Below are 25257 nucleotides of genomic sequence, written 5' to 3'. Positions count from 1 at the left end.
ACAGTTACGCAGCCTTCAAACCACACAAACATTGCCAAGTTCTGTTATGAAACACTATTTTTTCTAAAGCACACACAGATATACAGTGAAGCACAGATGGTTTACAAAGTAAACACTAAATTTCTAAGTGTTTTGTGGTTTGACAAAACAACCCCCTCTTAAAAAACATGTAGCAGGAGACAAATGCCAGAGGGCTAGCTATGGGCCCACCCACACTTCCATTTGTCCCATAATTTCAAGTGAGTCAAGTCACAGAGCCAAGAGGTGTCCCCCCCCCCCCTGTCCTGCCACTTTCCCCAGGAAAAACCCACTGTTTACTACTGAATTGGAACTAATGGCATTCCATTGAAAACTTGATTGACTTTGTTCTGATTCAGCGATAAACAGCAGGTTTTCCCCGGAGAAAACCCTGGGACAAAAAACCAAAGCAAAGCAAAACATTATCGGACCTATGACTTGAAATTCCCCTGAAATCATGGGACAAGTGAAAGTGTGGTTGGTCTGTGTGCCAGTCTTGTTTCAGGAACTCTTTCTTGCTGCATTGACTCAGAGAGTCTTATGGCACCTACTGTATACACACTGTATTAAAGCACAAATAATTATGGGCACTGTAGTTTACCCCTCAGAGTTGCAGACCTCAGCAAGCTAAAGTGCCCACAATCCTACAAGGGTAAGAAAGTGCTTCAGATGTCTAAGTATAGTGTGCACCAAGTGGTTGACTGTGGCATAACCTTAAAAGTACTTTGACCAGCTGCCTGTCTGAACTGGTGTTCATTGGGGGGGGGGCTTCACACCGGGACTCTACCTAGAGCCGGCCCTGCTTCAGATACACTGAAAAACAATCACCAGGCCCTTATATATAGGCCCCACCCTCTCAATATGTATAAGGGTCTGGTGACTTGTGTTTCAGTGTATCTCATACCAATGACAAACTCATACCAATGACAAAGCTCATACCAATGACAAACTCAGTTGGTCTCTAAGGTGCTACTGGAAGGAATTTTTTAATTTTGTTTCCTCTTTTTCCTTTAGGGACACGAGGGCGGGACAGAAAGAAAAAAGTCTTGTGGGCACTTTAGACTTATTGTGGCCTCAAGAGTAGCTCCGCCCCGCGCCCTTTCGGAACCGTCTTCTCTCTCACGCAACGTGGGTTGTGTCGTAGTGTCACCAGAAAGGCGATAAGACCGCTTGTTTCAGCACAGCGCCAAAGCGCCCGTCTCTATGTGTGTTTATTTGTGTGAGAGAGGGAGGGAGAGAGCCGCTTCTCCTCAGCCGCGCCCGAGGACCCCGCCAAACATTGCGCACTCGGGGACTCCCGCGTGACGCGCGGGCTTCTCCGCCCCTGCCTCTCCACAGAACTGCCACCTTGGCTCTCCAGAGGCATAACTTTTCCCCCTCCCCTTGCGGGGAGCCGCTGAGATCCGCTGCGGACCGAGGGAGGGAAGGAGGGACTGCCGCCCAGCCCTTGCCCTTGCCCTGCCCTTTCCTTCCCCTTTATATGCAGCGCTGAACGGCCCGCGCGTCTCGGGGACACGCGCTTCGTGGGACTTCCAGAAGCCGGGACCCTTGGGCGCGCCAGCTGTTCTCAGGTACCCGCTTCGCTCCCCCTCCCTTGCCTCCTGTCATTTGCCCCGCCGGAGTTTTCTCGGCTTTCCAGACCCAGCTCCTCCGCAGGGCGAAGAGGAGACGGACCAAGCCGCGGCGCTCTGACGGGTCACTCGCCGCGAATGCCCCGCTCGACTCCGGTGGCGTGCTTTTATTTTGATGCAAGCGAAAGTAAAAAACGGGCGACTGAGAGGAGGGCGCCTGTCACCTGAGGCGAAAATGAAAACACATGAACCCGGGAAACTCTCGGCTCAGCAGCCCAGGCGCCTTTTTCCTATTCTTGCGCTTGGAGTTACCGAATCCGCGCCTCGCTCGGGTACAAATAGGGAAGACGTCTTCTTCGGACGTCCCCGCTGGTCTCGCTGCCTCGTCTCTAACTCGCCCCTGACGCGCAGCGAAAGATGGTTCTGCCTTCGTCTCTTGCATTTATTAACTACGCAATACGTTTCTAAAACTGGGTGTTTTAAGTTAGACTCCCCATAACTTTCCCCCACTTTCCTGTAAAGCTATTTAACCCCATGAAGATTCTGCCTTTCATATATACAAGCGAAAGCTACAAGTAACTATGGGTGGGCCAGACAGCCATGCCCTCTTCCAGCACACTCCCTTCCATCCCATTCTTCCTGGACCCTGTTCCATTCTTTCTCCCTCCCGTTTTTCTCTGTTCTTTACAACAGTCACCAGGGGAGTGGGTGGGTAGTGTATAAGCAAGAGAAGGCAGTGGCTCTCTTGTCCACCCTACCTGGGCCTGTGTGCTACCGTGTTTCCCCCTTTTTAAGACACCGTCTTATAACTTTTTTTACTCAAAAAAACAGACGGTGTCTTATTTTCAGGGGATGCCTTGTACCTTAAGGCCTCCTCGGAAGGGCCAGGCCACTGGCTCGGGGTGCTGCTGGGCGCTCTGCGCGGCACCGAGGCGGCAGGCTGCTGGCTCGGCGCTCCGCCCAGCGCTGCTGGGCGCTCCGGGCGCTCGGCGCTGCAGACCGCTGGTTCCGGCGGCGGGGGGCAGGCCTCGGGCAGCTCTCCCCCCAAAAGAAGAGGCCAGGCGCTGCAGGGGGCTCCGAGCGCTCGGCGCTTCGGAGCGCTCCGCTCTGCAGCCGCCGGCCTCGGGCAGCCAAACAAAAAGAGAAGAGGCCAGGCGCTGCAGGGCGCTCCGAGCGCTCGGCGCTTCGGAGTGCTCCGCTCTGCAGCCGCCGGTTCCGGCGGCGGGGCGGCAGGCCTTGGGCAGCTCCTCCCCCCCCAAAAAAAAGAAGAGGCCAGGCGCTGCAGGGCGCTCCGAGCGCTCGGCGCTTCGGAGTGCTCCGCTCTGCAGCCGCCGGTTTCGGCGGCGGGGCGGCAGGCCTCGGGCAGCTCCTCCCCCCCAAAAAAAGAAGAGGCCAGGCGCTGCAGGGCGCTCCGAGCGCTCGGCGCTTCGGAGCGCTCTGCTCTGCAGCCGCCGGTTTCGGCGGCGGGGCGGCAGGCCTCGGGCAGCTCCTCCCCCCCAAAAAAAGAAGAGGCCAGGCGCTGCAGGGCGCTCCGAGCGCTCGGCGCTTCGGAGCGCTCTGCTCTGCAGCCGCCGGTTCCGGCGGCGGGGCGGCAGGCCTCGGGCAGCTCCCCCCCCCCCGCAAAAGAAGAAGCCAGGTGCTGCAGGGCGCTCCGAGCGCTCGCTGTTTCGGAGCGCTCCGCTCTGCAGCCGCCGGTTCCGGTGGCGGGGCGGCAGGCCTCGGGCAGCCCAAAAAAAAGAAAAGAAAAAAAGAGGCCAGGTGCTGCAGGGCGCTCCATGCGTTCACTGCAGCAACAGCAGCCGGTTCCAGGCCCCTCTGGCTGGCTGGGGCGCTTGGCGGTCTCGCATGGAGGTATGTCTTATTTTCGGGGGGTGTCTTAGATTTCACTAATGATAAAAAATGCTGCCATGGCTTACTTTCTGACTACGTCTTAAAAAAGGGGAAACACGGTAGCTGTTAAGCACAGGTGGCCCTCTCTTGTCTGTTTGCTCTTGTAGGAACAAACTCATAGAGTACACCATGAAGGTGTAACCCCACCCATCTTAACAGATGGTAATGCATTACTTCTGTTTACCTCTTTCTGCCTTTGTGTAACCACAGCAATCTATATTGACCATTAGCCAATATAAATTTTTAGCAGCTGCATGAGGGAAATCAACATGGATGCTTCCAGATAAGCTCTGTTCAGTGGAGGCTTGTCCATTAGGACAGGTGGGGCATTGCCCACTTTAATAATTAGGTTTGTACAATTACTGTGCTCATGTTAAGGGCCGGCTCACATGTGAGGCAGACTGAAGCAACTGCTTCAGGAGACAGAATCTCACAGGATGGCACCCCATGGGCTGCCGCCAGGGTTGCGTGGTAGCAGCTTCTGGTGAGAACTTGCAGAATTCTTGTGAGATCTCATGAGAGTTCTATGAGATCTTACCAGAAGTTGCTGCTAGACAACCCCTGTAAGTGAGGCTTCGGTGGAGTGGAGACAACTTCTCATTTCATTCCAGGCTGTGAAATGGGATGAGCCACCCCTGCTCATTTTATTTATTTAAAAACCTATTTCCAACTTCCCCAAATTAATGCTTTCTTTCCTTTTAGCTCTTACCTTGAGTTCGTCACGTGATTTAGGGTTGGCATTGGGGGAGAGCAGAGCTCTTTTGTGTTTAATACGGTAGCTGTGGGGCAGGCATAAATAATTATGCAGAAAGAAGCATTTGGATGAACTTGAACTGAACATAGGTCCATTATTTTTAATAGGTTTACTCTGAGTAAAGTTTAGTTGAATCCCACCCTTGGCTGAGAGTAAAGACGACACCCTTTTATGCATGTAGTTGTGGTGTGAACACCTCTTTATTGAGAAACAGATTGGTTCTAGTCAATTCCCCTTTAATGTCTTACAACTGTACTTGTAATACAACCAGTAGTTTATTTTCATTTGGATATGTGGCTATACAGAATTAGAGCAGAATAGTATAAACCACTTCTACCATTTCTCAGGGATTTCTTTCACTACAGCTCGTTAACGTTCACTTTTTACCAGTGGGGGAAGCAGCCATTCAGTGCTAGTAATTTTCCAGCTTTGGCACTGTAGATAATTGTTAAACTATTAAATTGTAGATTGTGATTTATAATGTCCATATTGGCAACAATCTCTAAGCATTCACTCTGTTCTGTCACTGGAAACGTACCCTAATCTCTTGCAGCATAAAATACAGTACAATGACTTGTAATGACACACATATCTTATTACCTGCTGGTAATAAGCTATCAACAAGGATGACAGTTTAATTATATAGTACATCTCCTGCTGGCAAATGACTAGCTCCCAAATATTTTTGCTGCTCTTCACCATTTTTTAAAAGAAAATGTGACTCAAAACTCTGGGTGCCTTAAATTGAATTTTTACTTAATATGTTGATGATGGGTAACACTAGTTTCAAACCACTTCACTGGTGTTTTTATTTATTCAAAATATTTATATACTGCATTTTATTAAAACATCTCAAGGCAGTTTACACACACACACACACACACGTCTAACAATGTTAATAGGCAGTACAGAATTTAATTTAAAATGTTATGACAACTGGTTAGCATGGTCTTAGTTGTATACCGTAAGCACCAGTAGGTGCTTAGGGAGGTTAGAGGTGAAAGTTACAGTAGTATTCTTTTACCTCTCCCAACTTAGTTTCTCGGCTGTTATTCCTATGTGGTGTCAGAGTAGAGATGATCCATAATGTTCTGACAGTCTCACAAAACAGAAAGTAGGGCACAGGTTTCCATTCAAGGCATTCTAGGAATTCCCAGTTCCTGCAGTCAGTGTTTATTAACATTGTTACAGTAACAGACAGAGGAGAGCCCTGGAACTGAGAGAGCCTGTAGGAAGAAGGTGCAACTTCTACAGAAAAGAAGAGTTGTGTGAAAAAAGACAGGAGAGGCCTGGAACTGAGAGAGCCTATAAGAATCCGCAAGGGTGAGTCCAGTCCGTCCCTATCCTCTTTGATTGTAGACAGTGCCACCCTATCCCCAGTCTGCTTCCAAGTTCTGCCCACAGCAGAATTTGATTTCCACCACCCTGAAGCCTAGCCACTTAGGATAAGCAGATCCCAAATGTTTCCCCAGACTCTGGCCTTGACCAGCAGGTACAGGAAAACTTAGTATACTCTTTTTTTGTGTATATCATGGCCTCATCAGTAGAGAATCCTCTCAAGGAAACTCACTGAAGTTGAGATGAAATAGCTTAAAACAGTTAAAGAATAGTTAGATGACCACTTGCCACTTTACTGCAATACAGGTGACTCACTATTTGCATGGGGGTTGTATTCCTGCCCACCCCTCCCGCATGTCCGCAGAGCATGGCCTTCCAGGTCCATGACAATGAGCACGTGCACTTTCACTGTCTGTAAAATCTGTTCCAGCAAGCAAGCAAGCAAGCAAGCAAGCAAGCAAGCAAGCAAGCAAGCAAGCAAGCAAGCAAGCAAGCGGAGAGTCAGTTTCTCACTTCATCACAACACCTGTATGCTGACATCCAGCACTATGGATATGGGGAGATGAGTAAGGGACTAATTCAAGACAGATTGGTAGTAGGCTATCAACATTTAACGTAAGAAGTCCCTATGGCCATATGATGGCAACATGCTGTTTTCTACTTTTCTGTTCATGGTGGGGGTGATGGAATGTCTGGGAGAGTTTTTTTTGGGGGGGGGGTTCTAGCTTTGTAACTGCTTTTTAACTTGGACAGTACAATTTTTAGGGAAGTAAAAAGGACAAAGTCACAAGATATGGGAGATGGGTGCTAGCAGCCTCTTGGTAGCTTTTTCTGACCATTGCAGCGTAGTGTTTATGGGTGATTAGTAAGGAGCATTAAGAAGTAACAGAAAGGTTGAAAGTTTACGCTCTTCCCCATTCGAGCTGGGTTAAAAAGGTTTCTGGGGAGACAAAAATTATGCTGTGCTTGCTTCTAGCTAATTTCTGAGGCCAAAGTTAAAGTCTGATGTATGTAGAAAAATGAAATCTCTTGCTAATGCCTGGTGTATGAGACAAAATGAAATGTCTTTTGTTTTCTTCTTTTCATGTTCCTATCACAGTAAAGGTATTAATAACCACCTGTTTTATTGTAAGTAGAAAATATAAATATAAACAAAATATGACAACCATAGAATATTAACTGGCAGATGTTTTAAAGAAGAATTACCTTTATTTTATTGATAAGCTTAGATTTAATTTGCCTTCTTTTAAATTGGGGACTACTACTAGTGATTAATGATCCTTAAGCAAAAAGAACCAGAAAGATAAATCAGTTCCTTGTGTGGGAGCTTTAATCTATTGGACACTGGCAAAATAAGAAATGCTCCGTTGCTGGCAAAGCAAAATGCCCTATTATGATTTATGCACCTGTTATGGCTTGTGGCTTTTTTTTTTACCTTGGGAACCTTGTGAGTTTGGTAACAGCTCTATTTGAAATTGTACACTGAGCAAAATCAGAGAATTGGGATAACTGAATTTTCTTTAGAGACTTTTTTTAAAAAATAAAAAAGTAAAAGCACATTGCTGTATTTAAAATATTAAATTAATATGATAACCAAATTTGCTGAGGAAGATTCAAGCACACATCAAATATACACATGCATTAGAATGTGTGGTTAAAATGTCCAAAGCCTGTAAGATTTAATTGGGTCCTGGTTCAGTTGTACTCATGTATCCTGTTTCAAAATGTATTTATTTGGAAGTAAGTCTAATTAATTTAGTAGAGCTTGCTTCTCAGTAAGCATCCTTAAGACTTTTGTGTATATATGAGATCCTTAAGAATTTGAAAAATGAGATAATGTCTTTGGTAGGCATTTTACCTGGTTTGTGTAGAACAAACTGCGAGTATAGATACAGCAATAGGAAACAAACGAACAAACAAAAACACTGTTTCTTCTTCACTAATAAAGAACAGTAAAGATTAAAAAGCTTGAACAGAGAATACCCTGCAATTGCAGAGATCTTCAGATTTGCTGCAATGTGACCTGTCACTTTGCTTATGGCACTCTGTGAACTTATTTCATTGTAGAATCTTCAATGGTGTCACATAATTTTTGGTATGAGCACTGGGATCCGATTTATAGCCTGGCAAGAGAACAATAACAACAGCAAAATTCCAGATGTCTAGAAAACTTCAAATTCATTGATTTCCTAGTTAAAATGATTTGAGAGGCTACCTGTGATTTTAAATGACTGTTCAGATTTCCCCTCCATTTCTGTTTCCTTTCCCTGTTATGTCAGATGTCTTCTTATATTGTTTGCAGCTTTTAACATTCTTTTTAGAACGCAAATAGACATGGTCTGTATTTATTTCTGTTCCATGCTTTCTTTTAAGGCACTTTATAAACAAAAATGCCACCTCTTTTTTAGTTAAAAAGTCCCCCAGATCAGACTTCCTGTTTCCTGCCGAGGGAAATGGCTGCCACCCATGAGATCGGACCCCCAGTAGTGTCAGAAATCCAGGGCTAATATGAGGGTAATTAGCTTTGTCGACCCCCCCCCCAGGGTAGGGGGGCTTAGCCGCCCACAGGTCGTCCGTTATCAGCCTCTCGTAACAAGATGCGTGGGCTGGGACGCTGGGTGTTGCATGGCACAAACTGGGAACTCTCCGGGGTCAATCTCTTGAGTGGGGAATACCCGTTTTCTAAAAATTAAAAAGATTTGACAAAAATCTTTCTGGGCGGAAAGAGATAAAAGGAAAATCTGCTAAACTACACAGTCACTGGAGGTCAGGCTTTGGACTTCAAAAAGACTCCCATCTTGGTGTTTCAACTAATGTGGTGAGCGGCTGCCATATTTTTTGTATTTGTTATATCAGCTATTTCATAATTAGGTGAATCTTACCAAGAAAGAATTAATTACCTAAAGGAAACGCTGGAGGGGTAAAATTAATTGGATGTATGGCATCACAGTCCTCGGCGGAGAGTCCTAATTAAAATTGGCAGAATAAGATCAGATATGAAAATGGCTTGGGCTGAGGAGGAAAGATGGCGCTGGTAGCTGCTGTGACGCAGCAAGAAAAAGGAAAACAAGGAACCTCCTTTATCTGAGGGAGGCCAGAGATACTTTATAATTTGAACTACAAAAGGGATGTACTTTACAAAAGATGCATGTGCTCGCAGGGAATATTTTATATATGGTTTGAAAAGAGAGTGACGGTGAATTCTGGATGCCTACTAGCTCTCCAGGGCCCGGGAGAGCGAGCGTGGTTATTTTTTTGGAGATCCTGGGAACAATATTTATATAATTTATTGACTGTCAAGTACACCCCACGGTATAGAACTTGAAACATCAACTTGTTATGAGAGATCAAAGTCAACATGGCATCATTAATTTCAACCTTGGACAGAAGCCCAGAGCCTTCCAGAGCAAGAAATGGTCGAGAAAGGAGCAGCTATTGAAAGAGGACTGTTTCTAAATAATAAGACTGAGAACAATATGGAATAAAAAATTGCCTCCTACATGATTATAGAAATATGGAATCGTCAAACAAAACAAAGCAGAGAGTCGCAAACCAGAGACTGATTGACTGACAGATGCGGGAAGAAAGCAGAAAATAAATGAAGGACTGTAGCTCTTGGAATTCAGAACACGGGAAGTCACCCTTTGAAATTATTTAATTCAGACTTTATAATTGGCTGTATTGGTGTGTGTGTGTGTGTTTTAATGTGGCAAGATTTGGTTTGATTTGTTATAAATATGAATGTTTTTATTGGAAAAGGAATAAAAATTATTTACAAAAAAGTCCCCAGATCAGATCATCTGCTTTAATTAATGAATTAAGAATGATTTCCATTCAATATCATGAATAAGTCAAACTTTTTCACAATATGGAATGAATATGAGATACTTCCCCCATAGCAATACTTATAATACAGGAAGTGAACGTCTATGGACCACTGCAGTACCTCCCCACTAGCCCTTGACTGATGTTGCACCAAGTGGAGAGAGCTGAGTCAAATCTGGCCATGTCAGGTTGGCCCATTTGTTCATGATCAAATAATGAATCACCATGGTTCTATCAAAAACCAACATGGAATTCAGCAGCAGAACCAGCAGATTGTTGGGGGCACTGGGGTAGAGCACTGATAAGTACCACAAATAAGAGGGAGCTCAGTGGGTGATATTAGGCACTAGCTCCTATCACCACTCCTTCAGAATCTCCCCCTACTATGGCTGCCCCTCCCCTTAATCACTGAGATAGGCCATCCATCCTACAACATTCCTCCAATCTCTGTCTCTTGAGGCACATTTTGTACATAGAACACCCTGCTAAAATAGTTCATACATAGAATTTATCATCAATGCATGACAGCCAGAACTCACAGCACAGGACCTGCCATAAATACACCTACCACCCATCTGAGCAAATTATATGGTATACAGTGTTCCACCTTATCTCTCACCTGGGGCATAAAACCATCGCTTCTCTACACCTGCCTCAAACCCAGAGGCAGGAGTGCCAACTTGGCCCCATGACCGTGGGTGCCTGGGGCCGTGGGTGCCATGCAGCGTTCATGGCCCTGGCACCAAAATTTGTGGGTGCCCAACCCCTTCATAGGGAATTTTGTGGGTGCTCGGGCCCCAGGGAGTTGGCACCTATGCCCAGAGGATATAAACTTTCAAAGACACCCCAGTCTCTCACAGTACAGAACCAAAAAGCACAAAGCCTATGTATTTCATGCATTCTCTCATCTCAGTTTGTGCTATAATTCAGTAAACAAATATCAAATGTTCATTGTTCATTTTGCTGTTCATCTCATTGTTCATCTTGCTGAAGATAAAACTAAATGCCTGAAAAGGTCATCAAATACTTATATGACAGATAAATTATTTCTACCTATTAGCAGCTAACGTATTTTGTTTTGGATACTTGCATGACTAAATCACCAAGTACAATTGACATCAATGACTTTTAGCAGCATACTGAGAGTTGCTAAACTGTCTTATTCTTTTATTTTCATTTTGAGCATGATTGATTGAAGTGGCACATAATCTTGCCGCTTAAAAATGATTGTTGCCAGCATTTATTTTTAATTAATGCATGTCACCAGAATGGAACATAGATTTATGGTTGTGCAATGCTGATCACACATGCGTACTCATCTTCCAAGTGTTCCCCCCCTTCACATCTTCATTTTTTCACATTTGTTCTTATAACACTCCATATAAACCTGCACAAATCCTTTGCTCATTCCGAAAGGGTGGGGAGGACTCAGATGGGAGAAGTGTTACAACTTGCTGAACATTTGCTCACCAACAAAGGGAAATGACTTACAAATGCCTGAGGTTTTATGGCTGTCCTTAGAAAACGATGCATAATTTATGTGCCACATAAATATTGTAATTCCTTCATTTAAATGTCCTAATAACTTAAAGCACTGCATAATGAGGGCAAAACCTACCATTTAGTATCAAACTGGTACTTTTAAGTAGCATGGATATCCATACCTTCAAATATTCCTTTCTAGAATACACCCCTTCTTTCCTAGGATGTTTTGGTTTTCACAACATGGTAAGCCAAACTATGAGACCATGCAAATGTACAGGCTCCCAGAAAGAAGCTTGCTGCCTCGTTCCTTTTCCTAGCCTTTTTATTTCTTCTGCACTGTGCCGAGCTAAGGTTTGGCTTTGCATGTTGAAATATACTCGGGAGTCCTGTAGTGATTTCGTACTCTTTATTGCAGCTTGTAAAACAGTGAATGAAACTTTTCCCAAAGCGTCTGCTATATATACATTATTTACACAATGGGCCCTGACTGGCTAATTTCCGGCTGCTCCTGTAGGCCAATCAGGTTGCGGATTCACTTCCTCCAGAAGCCTGATTGGCTGCTCCTGCAGGCCAATCAGGTTGCTGATTCACTTCACCCAGGAGCCTGTTTGGCTGCTCCTGCAGGCCAATCAGGTCGCTGATTCACTTCCATCTGGAGCTGGATTGGGTGGCTCCTGCAGACCAATCGGACTGCTGCATTCTGGATCCTATTGTTCTAGGATTCAGCTCAGTAGACACATGCTATCTGAACCTGGGCTTGTGATTTAATTGAAACTGAATCCTAAAAATACAGTAGTGTTCTGTGTTCCAAGTTCTCAAGTCCAGGACGTGGGAAGATGGCTTGTTCTGGACAGGGTTGCACTCCCTTGGAAGGTAGCAGGTTTGCAGGTTTATGATACTCCTGGATCCAACATTGTCACTTGAGGCCTAGGTGGCCTTGCTGCCTAGGAGTGCCTGCTCCCAGTTTCAATTGGTTTGCCTGTTGTGGCCATTTTGGGGCAGTGATGACTTGACTACAGTACTCTGCGCTCTTGGAACTTTCAGATTGGATTACTGAAATGTGCTCTGTGTGATGCTGCCCTTGAATACAACTTGGAAATTTCAACTGGTTCAAAATGCAGTGGCTGAGACTGCCTTTGGAACTCTCATGACACATTTCTAAAACAGCTGCATTGGCTTCTTTGAAGACAATATCAATTCATGACTGCCAATGCTTCCCTTCGTCCTAAATGCCTCTTTCCCATATGTATTGTTATGCGCATCCCAAAACTCAAATGATGAGGTTTCGAGGATGCAGTACATACTCAGGTTTTGTTTCCTTTGAATGAGCTCACTTTGTAAAATATATGTTTATTTACAAATATACAGCTAGAGCGTAATATGGAGGTGCACCATGAAACTACTACAATAGTTAGTCCAAAATCCATTTTTCTTCTATAAGATTGTATTCCAGATGTTGTTGGACTACGAGTCCCACCACCCCTGATGCTGTGGTTGATGGGAATTAGAGTTCAATAGCATCAGGAGGAGTCATGTTGGCTATCTATTGGTTTACGGAGAAGCAAGAACCTTATGAGTCTTTCCGAGCCCAACTCAGTGCTCCATGTGTCTTCCCTATCCCTGTCTAAAATTGCAGCATCTTCATAAACAGATGGATGGAATAATCTCCCACAGGGCAGAGGAAGGTAGGAGAAAAAAAAGGCATGTCCTTGTCCAATAGTCTTGCCGTTTCCTCATTATTCAAGGAAATATGGTCTCACTACAATTGATGCCTCTGGCAAACTATAACCTCATTTTACTTAACTAAACAAACTAAGTGTGCCTGGACAAAACTTGCCTTACAGGTTTCAGGCCCATCAACCCTATTTCTTGGAACCAAGAACTACACAGTTGAAATCTACTCTAAGCAGTGTTAGAAACTGAGATATGAAAGCTAGGAGCTAAATGGCAACTTAAACCTAGGTTATGGGCACAACAATGGAATGTTTAGGCGTGTGTTGTTGTTTTTAAATAACAAGAATACAAAGCTGAAAAATGAATGAACTGCAGCTAAAATATTATGTTCATTTTTCACATGGTCTAGTCCTTCTCCTGCCCACCCCCCTAATATTCTTAAGAGGGTCTCTTCTCCAGCCTTCAGAGACTAGGTGGAAGTGTGGAGGCAGAAAAAGGCCTTCCTTTCCTTCCCCTCTGCAGTTTTAATCTGAAATCGTAGGTGCAGTACTGTGCTTAGAAACTGCTTGCATTAATGAAATTCCCTGTCACAAAATGCACCTAGAAAAATGTGAGTTTCAAAAAACTGACTCTAAAAGATAATCCAACCTAACATCCAAATCCAAAACCTAGTTATTTGTTGTAGTTGCTGGTCTGCATTGGTTGCTGTGTTTATAGTTTTATAAACTTGGTTGTTCTTGTTTTGGTTTTACAGCACCTGCCCTGTGATTCCTTGTTGATGAAGGGCAGGTTAAAAATTTGAATTAACTAACAGTATGTTGGGTCCATGCATTTATTTATAGAAGGTACCCCTAATTCTTCTCATCCTTTTTTGCCAGGCTAACTGGACTCCTTCTTGTCACCATTTTTTTTTTAAAAAAACATTCTTCTAAAACATTCATGATTTATAGTAATTAAAAGTATTCAGGATGCACCAAAGTGAATGAGGTATTTCTTTTTCTTTTTGGCTGGAATAACTCTTCTCTGTTGATTCTGAATTTTATAATTCTTTGTGCTGTTTGTTCCAACAATTTTTTTTCAAATAGTCCCCACAAAATCTCATATCTGATTGGTTTATTTATGTGTTTAATTAACTGAAAGATTTCTAGGCCTCATTTCAAACAAAAGGTTTCACAGAACTCAGCTGCATTAGTAAAGAAAAAATGATATGAATGTGCTATAAACCAACACCAGATGGCGCCAGAGAGCAGGAAATTTTTATATGCAATTTTCCATAGGTTCCCCCCCCCCTTTTGTTAAAATGATCCAATTTCTGATTTATTTATACTGGTTTCTCCCTGTGTGTAGATCCACCCTTAGTGTATCACACAAACAATATATACCAACAAAGAAACCACAATACAGTTTTAAACCAAATAAAAGCAAACACTTCATTACCACTAGTAGACAGCACCTACTAAGAACATAGCTGTCAAGTTTTCCCTTTTCTCATGAGGAAGCCTATTCAGCATAAGGGAATTTCCCTTAAAAAGGGAGAACTTGACAGCTATGACTAAGAGTAATCTGACTTAATATGCATGGCCCATACCAAAAAGCAAAACACATCCACAGACAGGCCATTAAAGGCAACAGTAAAAAAAAAAGTAGGCCTTTAAAACCCATGTAAAGATTTTGTGGGATGGAGCGTGCTGAATTCAAGGAATTCAGACCCATAACTGTGGGGCTACCGCCAAGAAATAGTGTGAATCCTCAGTCTGCTAGACAAAAAAAAAGACATTGATGATTTCAAACTAAGATCTTATTTACCTACCCATCTTCCATTTCTAGCTTCAGTTAATCATTGCTGCTCTGTTCTCCTTCTGCCAGTGTGGTATTGTGCTTACCGGTAACTATTTGTTTTCGCTTTCTTCTTTTTCTTTGCATTTATCTAAATCTAACCTCATTTCCCCCCTTTCCCCCCACCTATCCATTGTCCTTTAATGGTCATGGGTGCTGAAAGTTGTACAGTACTTACTGTTGATGAAGACATAGACCATGGTGACTCCAAGAGCTCACTAGTTATTTTAGACAGGCAGTAACACGGAGGCACATAATTTCCTAAATAACGCAGCAGTGGGAGCTAGAATCTCAAAGCAGTACAAGGTTTATTGATTTTTTTAAAAAGTGTCTTTGGAGGCATATTACAGTAAAGATTGAAAGCTAAAAATCCGAGTCCATGCTGAGCAAGGATGTGAATGGAAAGAGTTGTGCTTTGGTGTAGCCAAGAGAGAGGCTATTACTGACCGTGGTCAGAATAGAAGATGAAAGAAAACTGATAAAAGAAAGACACTGAAGAAATGCCTAGCAGAGGTAATAAAGGCATTTTCCAGGGGAAAAAGTCTGCTTTCCCTTCCATTTTTCTCCTACCTGCTACATTTCCCCATCTCCCAACAAATCTCATAAACCTTGGCAATAAAGACAATGTGTCTGGCTCTCAAGTAGGATGTTCCCCACTCAACTCTTAAGACAAGCAATACTTTAGATTCCGCTTATTTGTTTGATTCTTCAAATCACTGAAACCTGAAACCTGGACACATGATTTGTCACACAAATGTTGGCAAACAAATACCAATAAATATATTTTCAGCCAAAGAACAAAGGTTGATATGTTATTCTCCAGTTCTGCAATTTTCTCTGCCATTGGTAGCCAGTCAGCATCAATTAATTGGGCCATATTTTGGAAGGATTAGGCTGTCTTCATTTCTTCTTACCATGCCTTGGAGCATAAAGTGCTAACAACTAAAATTAGTCTGGTTGTCATTTCCTGAGATTCTTGGCCCAGGCATTTTTAACTGCCATATTTCTGGTTCATCAGCCAGATAAATGAAGTTTGCCACGTGGATGGTATTCAATTTGCAGCAAAAACATCCAGTCTCTCTCATCTCAAACGTAACTGAAGTAGGAACAGAATTAATCACAATTTAAACTGACTAGTAAAGGGCCATGTTCAAGCCCCAGATAATACTGTGTTGTAAATGAGGCTAATGGGGGAAATCTGTGCTGCCAAATTTGCGTTCCGTTTGAAAAAGCTCCAGGTTTGCCTCCAAGACATTGTCTACAAACTGCTTTAGTTCAGCTCTCCAGGCTTGTTCCCTTTCACACATTACATGGTGACAAAACCGGGTTTGCCGCATACAGTTGACAGCGAAAGGTAGCCATCTGCATTGCCTGCATTTCCAGACATGTCTACTGTATTCGCTGTAGATACACCTACCCACCGACCTTTATATGTGACGAGATTGGAACCAGGTCTTAAGCTTGATCACTTTCCCCTCTTCTCTGTGTCATTTGTCATGTGTACAAGGTAGCATCTGAACCAAGGACGCCACAATTATTTGAATACATAGTGTTCCTCACACTGCAGCAAAGACCCTAATAGCCTTTTTTAAGCTAAGCAAAGACAGGCATCATGTATCAGTAGTTGTTTTTGTTTTTTTAATTGATTTGCAGACTGGTGAATTTTCTCCTAAACCATTTATAATAAACCTGATTGCTTGAGAAATACTGGCCTGTAGTATTTTTTTTGTCTTAGTTGTATTTGTGCAACTGAGTACATGGCAGAAATATTTTAGCGAGGCATTTTATTGCTCAGTGTTTTGCCATACAGACTATATAACTATAGACTGAAATATATAGACTGAATTTATAAATAGTTTGCATTTCCATACATTGTGGATGATGTTGATGCTCTGCTATTTGTCTAAATGACTGCTATTGCTATTAACAGCTATGCGTGCTTATTAATTAAAGAGAAACTGCGCGCGTATAATTTATGTTGGTTCCACTTTGTGACTGTTCAAACACACAATTTTTCTTTACTGGAGCTCATGATGAAGGACCTACTTTTTTGGCATACAAAAGCATCTGGAATGATATTCCAGTAACAAATCAATTGCAAATAAAACGACGTACAGATAGGTTGACCTCATTGCTTACATTAACCCATAGGATCTTAAAAACAATTTCTGCAATCTCACAGAAGCATCAAAGGCAATTTACAAATGACAACAGTTCCTGTTGCATAAGAATGAAGTTATTCCTCAACGTCACTTATTGGGAAATTGGGAATTGACTATGGAGATATGTAGGAAATCCATTATCAAAAAAAGGGGGTGGAGTGGTGCTTGTGGTACTTTAAAGTCTTCTCTGGTAACATGTGCCATGAGCATTTGAAAGTAACCCACTGCTTCATTTATATCCCTGGAATAGGCCAGCCAATGGGCAGTTGGTATGTATATGTGCAAAATTCAAAGATTGTCAACACCTGTTGCATTCTATATCAGTTTTTCCCCCTACAGACTGATTCAGAGTGACCTGGTAGTTGCAGAGAGAGGGGAGGGGTTAATGTTGTCCCATTGTCATGGACAGACCACTTTTTGGCGAGGCTTTGACAGACAGTGGCAGGTGAAGACCTGCATGTGTGGGGGCCCAGCTAGGATAGCCTGCCCCCACAGAGTGATGGAATCTGAAGGATTCCTGGATGCCCTGGGGGATTTTCCAGTTGGTATAGCGATGATCCTTTTGAGTCCCTGGTCCTGCTGTACAACAAAACAATGGAGAGAGCCATTGACATGATTGTTCCCAAGTGCCCTCTCAGTCACTGCAGAACCTGATCTGCTCCCTGGTTGTCTTTGGGTGATGATGCAGACTGATGGATGGCTGGAATGCAGGTGACAAAAATCTCATAGTGGATGAGTACATGGTAGAGTGCATAATTGCATGTATCAGGTGGCAGCTGCAAATAAATGTGTGCCAAAGGCAGCTGTCTGGCTGTGCTCTTTAGGCTGGGCAGTAGGCTGGTTGAAGGTTCAGAAATTGGAACAACAGACCCTTCAGACGTGTGCTGTGACAAATTTACAAAGCACTTTGAGGATAGTTATTCAATTTGTTCTTAACCTTGGAATTGCTGTTGTTGCAGATATTAGAGAGGTGTCCACAGCACTGCCTGGTCATTTTAGCTGGGATTTGGAATTAGACAATGCTTGCAGGGGTCTGACTGACTATTTGGTCTTTCGACCTTTGCCCGTCATGACTTGTAACAGCAAGCCAGGAAGGTCTGATTTGGTGGGACAACAGGTTCTGAATCCTTCACTGGAGAGGTGTATAATCCCCACCATGGCACATTTCCTCCTCAACATTCTGTTGCTGGGCATGATGAATGAGTGGGGAGATTGCTGTGCAATGTAAGGGTGTACCTAGATGAAGCTGTTTATCTAGACCCATTTGAAGATTTTGGCGCTGATAGTGGGCGGTTCCTGTGTCCAGGAATTGAGAAGATGTCCTGCATTAGATGGGCTTGCACTCCACCTGTAGAACCCAGTTTGTAGTGTGCAGTTACTCCTGGAACGAACACTGCCATTGTGTCACGGTCCGGTCGGCGGGCGTCAGGACCAGAGGCAAGATGGTGGTGAAGAAGCAGGGTCGAGGAGCAAGGCAGAGGCAAAGGTCCACGGGGCACGAAGCAAGGCGAAGGCGAAGCAAGGGTCCAAGGAGCAAGGAGCAAGGCGAAGGGTCCAGGAACAAGAAGCAAGGCGGCAGCAAGGCAAGGGTCCAAGGAGCAGGAGGCCAGATGCAACCAGGCAGGGATAGCGTTGCTGTGGCAAAGAGCTGAAGGGAAATGCTGGGCTTTTATCCCTCCCAGCTCCTGCCACCAGCTGCAGTGAGATCTCAAGTGGCCTCACCTGGGTGACTACTCCTTGCCTCTCCAACACAAGCTGAGGACTTCACCTGTGTGGCCGCGCTTTGCTTCTCCAGCACAAGCTGAGGCATGCCCCAGTTCTGCAAGGCCCCAGAGCCTGACTCCTGCCCATACTCCTGACACATTGGAAGCCCTGGTGCCAGTGGTGGTGGGTAATGCTGATTTCCAGCTCTGACTGGTTTACCAGCTATATCCCTCCCAGGACTGAGAACTGAGCAGTAAGATGTGGAGGGGAAGAGTGAATAGCGAGGAGGTTGTATGCAAGTATGCATGCCTTGTGTGGTGTTGTGTGCATTTGTGTGCGAGAGAGAAGTAGCAAGTGGACCTATTGGCAGGTGTTTTGGCCCCATCCACCACTGGCAAGTGTCCCCTGAAAGATTAGCCACAAGGGATGCTTGAGCTGAAAATGTTTTCTCACCCAAGATACAAAATATCTTTGTTGGAACAATAATGATGAATTAATTGAATATATATACCTCCTTTTATTTTATCTCTAGACATATTTTCAATAAGTGAATCACAGGCTCCTTAATGGACAGCACCATCATAATTGCCTTTATTCTATTCTCTTGACCAAATGAGTTTCCTAATGATTAAGAGAAATATGTGCAAGGCACATTGTACAACCTATATGTGTACTAATCACTCTTCTTTCTGAATTATGTCTTTCAGAAAACACACTTGATAATGTTTGCCTTCAGTAGCAAATGTATGTCATTATGAGCAATTATTTCCAGAGTTCTTTAATTAATGATCCTGCAGTTACCATCTTCGTACTTTGGTAATTATAGTTTGAAATAGTAATAATGATATTGTTATTTACTCGTATGTTACCAGAGAGATTTAAAATGCTTAATGTTTCAATATTTCCAGTTAGAAGAAGTGAGGCGCAGGGACACTGTGACACTTTCCATACAACTAGTCAAACAGCACTCCATCAGCATTTTAGCCTTTATGCAATATTACTTTTCAGAGAAAATAGAATTAAATATTGCCTTTATCATTGGGTGAGTAAGGAAGCAGCCCTGCTGTAGACAATCTGGTGTTTTGTTTAGAAATAAAGCAAACAATGAAAAAGAACAGAACAACATACTCATAGCTCTGTGGTAAAACAGCTGCTTTTTCATGTAGAATATTCCAGCCTCAGTCCCTGGCATCTCAAGGTAGAGCTGTGAATGTTCACTGGAGATCCACTGCCAGTTTTCATAGACCATGCTGTCTTAGACGGACCAATGTTTGAATTAGAATCATAGAGTTGAAAGAGACCACAAGGGCCATCCAGTCAAACCCCCAATTGGAAGTTGCCAATTAGTATAAGGCAACTTCATATGTCCTTTCATTGCTGTGGTTATAGGCAGTGCTGTTTTTCTAGAAAAAGAGGTGCCAGAACTCACCATGAATACCTCTTATTGTTAGTCAAAATACACCCAGTAGGGGACCCAGACCTTCCTAGAATGTCTCCACATTCCAAGTAGGAATTATAGCAATGCTGCATGTGCCATCTGGAGGTTAAACATATTGCAGTTTTAGTACTGGAAAATGCAACATCCCAGCAACAAAAGGGGATCTTTAAGATAATATATGCAAACTAGAATAAAACACACACTGACAAGGCAGTTCACAAAAGTGCCCTGTGTCCTTGAAGTAGTCTGTATTCCATAGACCAGATAAGTGATCCCAGGCTCAAGCATAATTTGAGTAGTCAGTGCATGTACAGTACAGTAAACAAATTCTGTACCTTCTCCTAGCACTTCCTTACTCTTTAAACGTTAAATGTTAGATTATTGTGAAATGCTTAAGAAGAAAGTAACTCTTGAAACATCGCAGGGGGATTTGATTTCTCTCTCTCTCTTTGTCCTTTCTGCCACAAGTTCTGAACCTTGTACTGCGTCAGTTCATTCTGTATTGGTTTCAGAATGAGTCTGTAGTTCACTAGTGAGGTTTAAATACAAGCATTTACTGTTTTAAAACCTTTACAATCAAGTCGTCAAGCCAGATATTTCCTGTGAATGGTGCCTTTTGCTATTTATGTTGCCATGTCACAATAACCCTCTTCAGGTGTTAACATAGCAATCTTATTCAACACAGGAGTGGAGGCGCATGGGAGTCAGGGCATACCAAGTAACCCTGCCCCAAGCTTTTGCATGAACAGTGTGACCAAATGCAGTGTTGGAGCCTTTGCAAGTACAGCTGTAGAGTGAAAGCTTCCACGTGACTCAGAAGCAGATCATAAAGAGTTCTGGTTTGTGTAGAAGTCTTTCTGTGTATTGCTGTACATGTGAAGACTGCCTTAAAGATGGTTGCACTATTTCTTCAGAGGGTTGGGGCTGGGTTACTTTACTTAGTGTGTTTCTGCTCCCGTGTTCAATAACAGTAGAGGGTTAACACTTTAGGAGGGCTAATGATGTGCATAGTATATGCCTATTTATCATATAACTGACTTCAGCATTTATTGTTATGACAGCACCCTTGCTTTCTTTCAACCAAGTTCATGTGTACTAAAAAAAGAGCATAAATATCAAATATGGAAAGCAGTGAGCACAGATTTGGAACTCATCTTTCCTAAGGTAAGCTCACAAAATAGATGTAAAGTAACAGTATTCAAAACAGAAATATAAATTGGGAGTGGTGAACCTGCGGGCCTAATCTGGCCCACTAAGCCACTGCAGGTTAGCCCACCAGCCCCTGGCAAAAATAACGCACTCCATCACAGTGCTGAGCTGATGACACAGCCAAGTGCTGCAATTGAAAAATCACCCTATTGCCATGCTGGGCTGAGAAAGAGGTGATTTAAATAAGTGTGTGGGTTTGTGTGTGCTGTTTGTGTGACAAATGTTTATGTGTGGATGCTAACACGAGTCTAAATGTATTGCCCTCTCCTGTGGAGGTTAAAGAAATCAAAGCCATGATCATGAACAGAAGGGAATAAAAAAAATTTGCCAGTAGGAAAAAGACCTGAGGACATTTCATTTTGTTTGTTTCAACATGATTTTTAAACGCATGCATATAAAGGCCATAAGAGAGCAAGACACCACTCTTACTTTTAAAACCTATTTTAAAAATTTTCAAAACGCAAAATTCTAACACAGTTTTGAAGTATATGAATAATTCTATGAAAACTAGGGTGTGGATTAGATATTAAGTTGAATAAAAAAGACAAGAAATCATTGGAAAACACAAATATTGTAGTAAAATGTATGCAAACAAGGCCACAATACATTTTACAAAATGTCCATAGTGAACAGTGCGCAAATGGCTAAACTCAGTATTTTAAATGCTTCTACTTTTGACACATTCATTAAGTCAAATCTTGCAGCTTAGCTTCCTCCCTCACCCTAAATCAAAGAAATGTTATCTACATACGGTACTATTGCACTGTGTATTATACTTTCCAAAATAATTGTATAAGCATATTAAGGCTGCAATCCTATGGACACTTACCTAAGGGTAAGCTCCACTGAACAAAGTGAAATATATTTCTCAATAAAAAGGCATAGGATTGCATTCATTGTTAATCCTATGGGGTCATGTAAAACACTTTGATAATTAAAGGACTGTAAAAATTAATTGATTTGTTTTTTTCCCTTCCTCTCTTAACTGCAAGTGTTTGGTTATCAGAAAAAGATTCTTGGCAAATTTTCCAGTAACACATTTTTCAGACAATCCACTTCTGCATGATTGATTCCAACATTTCCCCTTTGTCTTCTTCAATTGTCCTATCTCTGAAGACATTTGAATCTTTAAAGCTATTTTAATTTTTTAAATGTCTACCATCTGAAATAAAGCACAAAATAACTCTTTTCCTAAAAGCATGATTCAGATATGATTCAGTTAGCACTGCAGGGCAGATATGCTGAAAGGCTGCCCACTTTCAGCTTTCTTCAGCATCCGTTTAAGAAATTGCAGATTTACGGTTAATTTTAGTGGCTGCCAAATTGCACCCATCAGATGTTAAGACCTTCCCAAAAAGCTCAGCATTTAGGTTTCCAGTGATTTCTAATTTTACCTTTTGAGCAATGACTTAGATGGGAAGAAATCTTAACAGTTTATCGTCACTCAGTTCTGAAACTGTTGCTTACAAAGCTATTACTTTTGCTTTTCAGTTTAATGCCACTTCATATACTGCAGACTTTGATGCCACTTTATATACTGCAGACTTAAAAGATTTTGTGAGTACATTTTGTAATCCAAATAGATCTCGTATAAATATGTTGTATACCACCTGCAGAAGACAAGTTCCTCGCCGTCTTGGGGGGAAAGGCAGCTTGTGGGGTGCTGCAGGGATCTGTCTTGAGCCCATTGTTCATATTTATAGATGACTAGGATGAAGGAATTGAGGGGATTCTCATCAACTTTGCAGATGACACCAGACAAGAAGTAGCCAATGCCTCGCTAAAGACAGAATTGGGATTCAAAATGCCCTTAACATCTTGATACAGTATGACTTTTCTTTTATGTTCTTATGAACAGGGGCGAAGCAAGGCTGACTGGCACCCAGTGCGGGGTGGGTGGGGGCGGGGCAAACCACCCGGCGGCACATGCATGGTGCCACTATGTGCGGCGCATGTGCAGTGCTGCTACATACGGTACACACACATGTGCCATATGTAGTGGCATTGCGCACGCACCGCCGGTGCTGCTTGATGCCGTACGGAGAGCAGTGGGATCCTCCGCTTGTGGCTGCAGAGGCGGCGGGGATCCTCTGCACGTGGCTATGGTGGCGGTTCGCGTCGCTGCGCCCAGGGGCAGCAAGGCAAGCCCCCCTTGGGGTGCCTTCTTGTCACTCCCTTCAGAGATGGCACCTGGGGTGGCTCACCCCTGCCCCCTTCCTCCGCCACTGCTTATGAGGCAACTTACTGGCCAACATCAATTATCAATGGACAATTTCACATGAAACCATTATTTCTGATACTTACTGGAAATGACAGGCAACAGAAGAACTACCCTGAAATTATTTTAGTTCTGATTCAGATTTAGCAATCCTAATGGTTTGAGGATTTATTTTTCACTATAGTGTTCCCCACCTCAAAATTATACTGTATTTTCTTAATGTTATTTATATTTTTATCCCATTCTTTCCCGCAAAAGTTCAGAGGGGTCCACAAGCTTCTCTCTATTTCCCCACCCTCCCCATTATATCCAAAGGAAAAACACTGTGGGTGCATTCCACTAAGTTTTACTCAGAGTAAACTTACTGAAATTAATGAACTTAATCATGTTCATTCATTTCAGTGAGCCTAGTCTGAGCAAAACTTTGTTGAATACCACTCTGTGAAGTAGGCCGAGAGACACTGGGCCAAAGTTGCCTAGATGTGTTTCAGGAGAGGGTTTTGCACCCGAATCTCCCTGGTCTTAGTTTGGCCCTCTCAACACTAGTCACACAAAATATATGTGTCTATTGTTTTACTGTAAGTGTAGCTTTCTTTCACAGTGGACTTTTGAAGCACTAAAATCATACAAGTCTATGGTCAAGCTTGCCAGTGTGGTGTAGTGGTTAAGAGCGGTAGACTCGTAATCTGGGGAACCGGGTTCGTGTCTCCACTCCTCCACATGCAGCTGCTGGGTGATCTTGGGCTAGTCACACTTCTTTGAAGTCTCTCAGCCCCACCCACCTCACAGGGTGTTTGTTGTGGGGGAGGAGGGGAAAGGAGATTGTTAGCCGCTTTGAGACTCCTTCGGGTAGTGATAAAGCGGGATATCAAATCCAAACTCCTCCTCCTCCTCCTCCTCCTCCTCCTCTTCTTCTTCTTCTTCTTCTTCTTCTTCTTCTTCTTCTTCTTCTTCTTCTTCTTCTTCTTCTTCTTCTTCTGCCTGTTTCTTTATTCCTTGAATCATTTTTACCCCACTCTTCAAGAAAAAAAGGCTTTCAGAGCAGCTCCCCAAATCAAGGATACAAGCAATAAAATGACAAATATATTTTATAAATGACTCTTCTGCATGTGCTTACAGACATAATATGTGAGACAATTATAATTATTTGTCTGGCAGGAACTTGTGCAATAATAGTTATTAAGTTATTAATAATAGTTATTAAGTTATTAATAATAGTTATTTAGTTATTACTATTATTGTGCAATAATAGTTATTAAGGGGTGAGGGGGTCATTTCTCTCCCCCCCCCCCCATGATCATACTCTGAATCAGGCAGGATAGCCTGAATTCAAGGGAAAGGCCATGTCTGAATGAGACCTATGAAGTTTCATATTATAAACCCATTGATTTTTCCTACTTTCCAGAGTGACTGTAATTTATCGGTGGTGAAATGCTTTCAGCTTGAGATGGAAGTAATTTTGTATGAATTGAAATTTGAAAATGACGCAGCACTAAGGAAAAAAGTAGATAACATAATCCAAAATGTTAAATTCCTTTTGGAATATGACAAACAGGTGAGTTTAACTTATGGGCAAAATTGCATGTCTGTTGCATTGTAGCCACATTAAAGGAATTTCTAACAGACTTTTCTCCCTCAAGATTTAGATCAAAAAATGGAGAGAAAGGAATGGACTGTTGAATCCTTGCCCTGTAGTTTTCCCCCAATTTATTCCTTTAGGCTTCCAAGTAGGGGCAGGCAGATTTGACAATTTTAGTTTCTCTCAGTTTCTCGCTTTTCTAGGCATAAGTTCATTTCTCCACATTTCCTCATTGATTTGCATTTAAAAACAGAGCAAATTTCTCCTAATCTGCACATTTTGTACACACTTTACCTGAATAAATGCATTTTGTATGCATAACTTGGCTGGAGAACCACATTGCAAAAATTCAAACGATGGCTGTATTTTGGTTTGTGTTTGGCTTCCAAAAGTTAAAATTAGGTGTGTTTGTTTTTTCAATGCAAACTAAATTGAATTCCCCCCAACGCCTACTTCCAAGACTATGTTTGCAAGGATGTGGCTTTGGGATAGCAATCCATTATTCCATCCAGATCCTCTCAAATCTATTGTAAGTTATCCTGATAATATTTTGCCA

General features: G+C 42.8%; 1 protein-coding gene across 24 annotated transcripts in view; it reads left to right on the top strand.

Annotated features, from left to right (window-relative positions):
• The first annotated feature begins 1229 nt into the window (after window positions 1-1229).
• Window positions 1230-25257, top strand: part of IL15 (interleukin 15) — an 87890-nt gene continuing 63862 nt past the window's right edge. For 19 of the 24 annotated variants that reach the window (XR_015947751.1, XR_015947743.1, XR_015947748.1 and 16 more), the window contains exons 1-6: window positions 1240-1589; window positions 5425-5556; window positions 18965-19073; window positions 20757-20859; window positions 22396-22461; window positions 24528-24677. Coding sequence is in view for 2 of the 24 variants with exons in the window: in XM_060278628.2 (XP_060134611.1) it covers window positions 19000-19073; window positions 20757-20859; window positions 22396-22461; window positions 24528-24677 (393 nt within the window). In the remaining 22 variants the exon portion in view is untranslated. Of the gene's footprint in view, window positions 1590-5424; window positions 5557-18964; window positions 19074-20756; window positions 20860-22395; window positions 22462-24527; window positions 24678-25257 lie in introns of all 24 variants that reach the window. The other 5 variants (XR_015947754.1, XR_015947753.1, XR_004692484.3 and 2 more) reach the window with 4 other exon arrangements.

This window comes from Zootoca vivipara, chromosome Z1 (genome assembly GCF_965207765.1).
Source record: "Zootoca vivipara chromosome Z1, rZooViv2.hap1.1, whole genome shotgun sequence".
NCBI classification, from domain to species: domain Eukaryota; kingdom Metazoa; phylum Chordata; class Lepidosauria; order Squamata; family Lacertidae; genus Zootoca; species Zootoca vivipara.
Note: the sequence above shows the minus strand (reverse complement) of the source record. Positions and strands in the feature narration are given on the sequence as shown.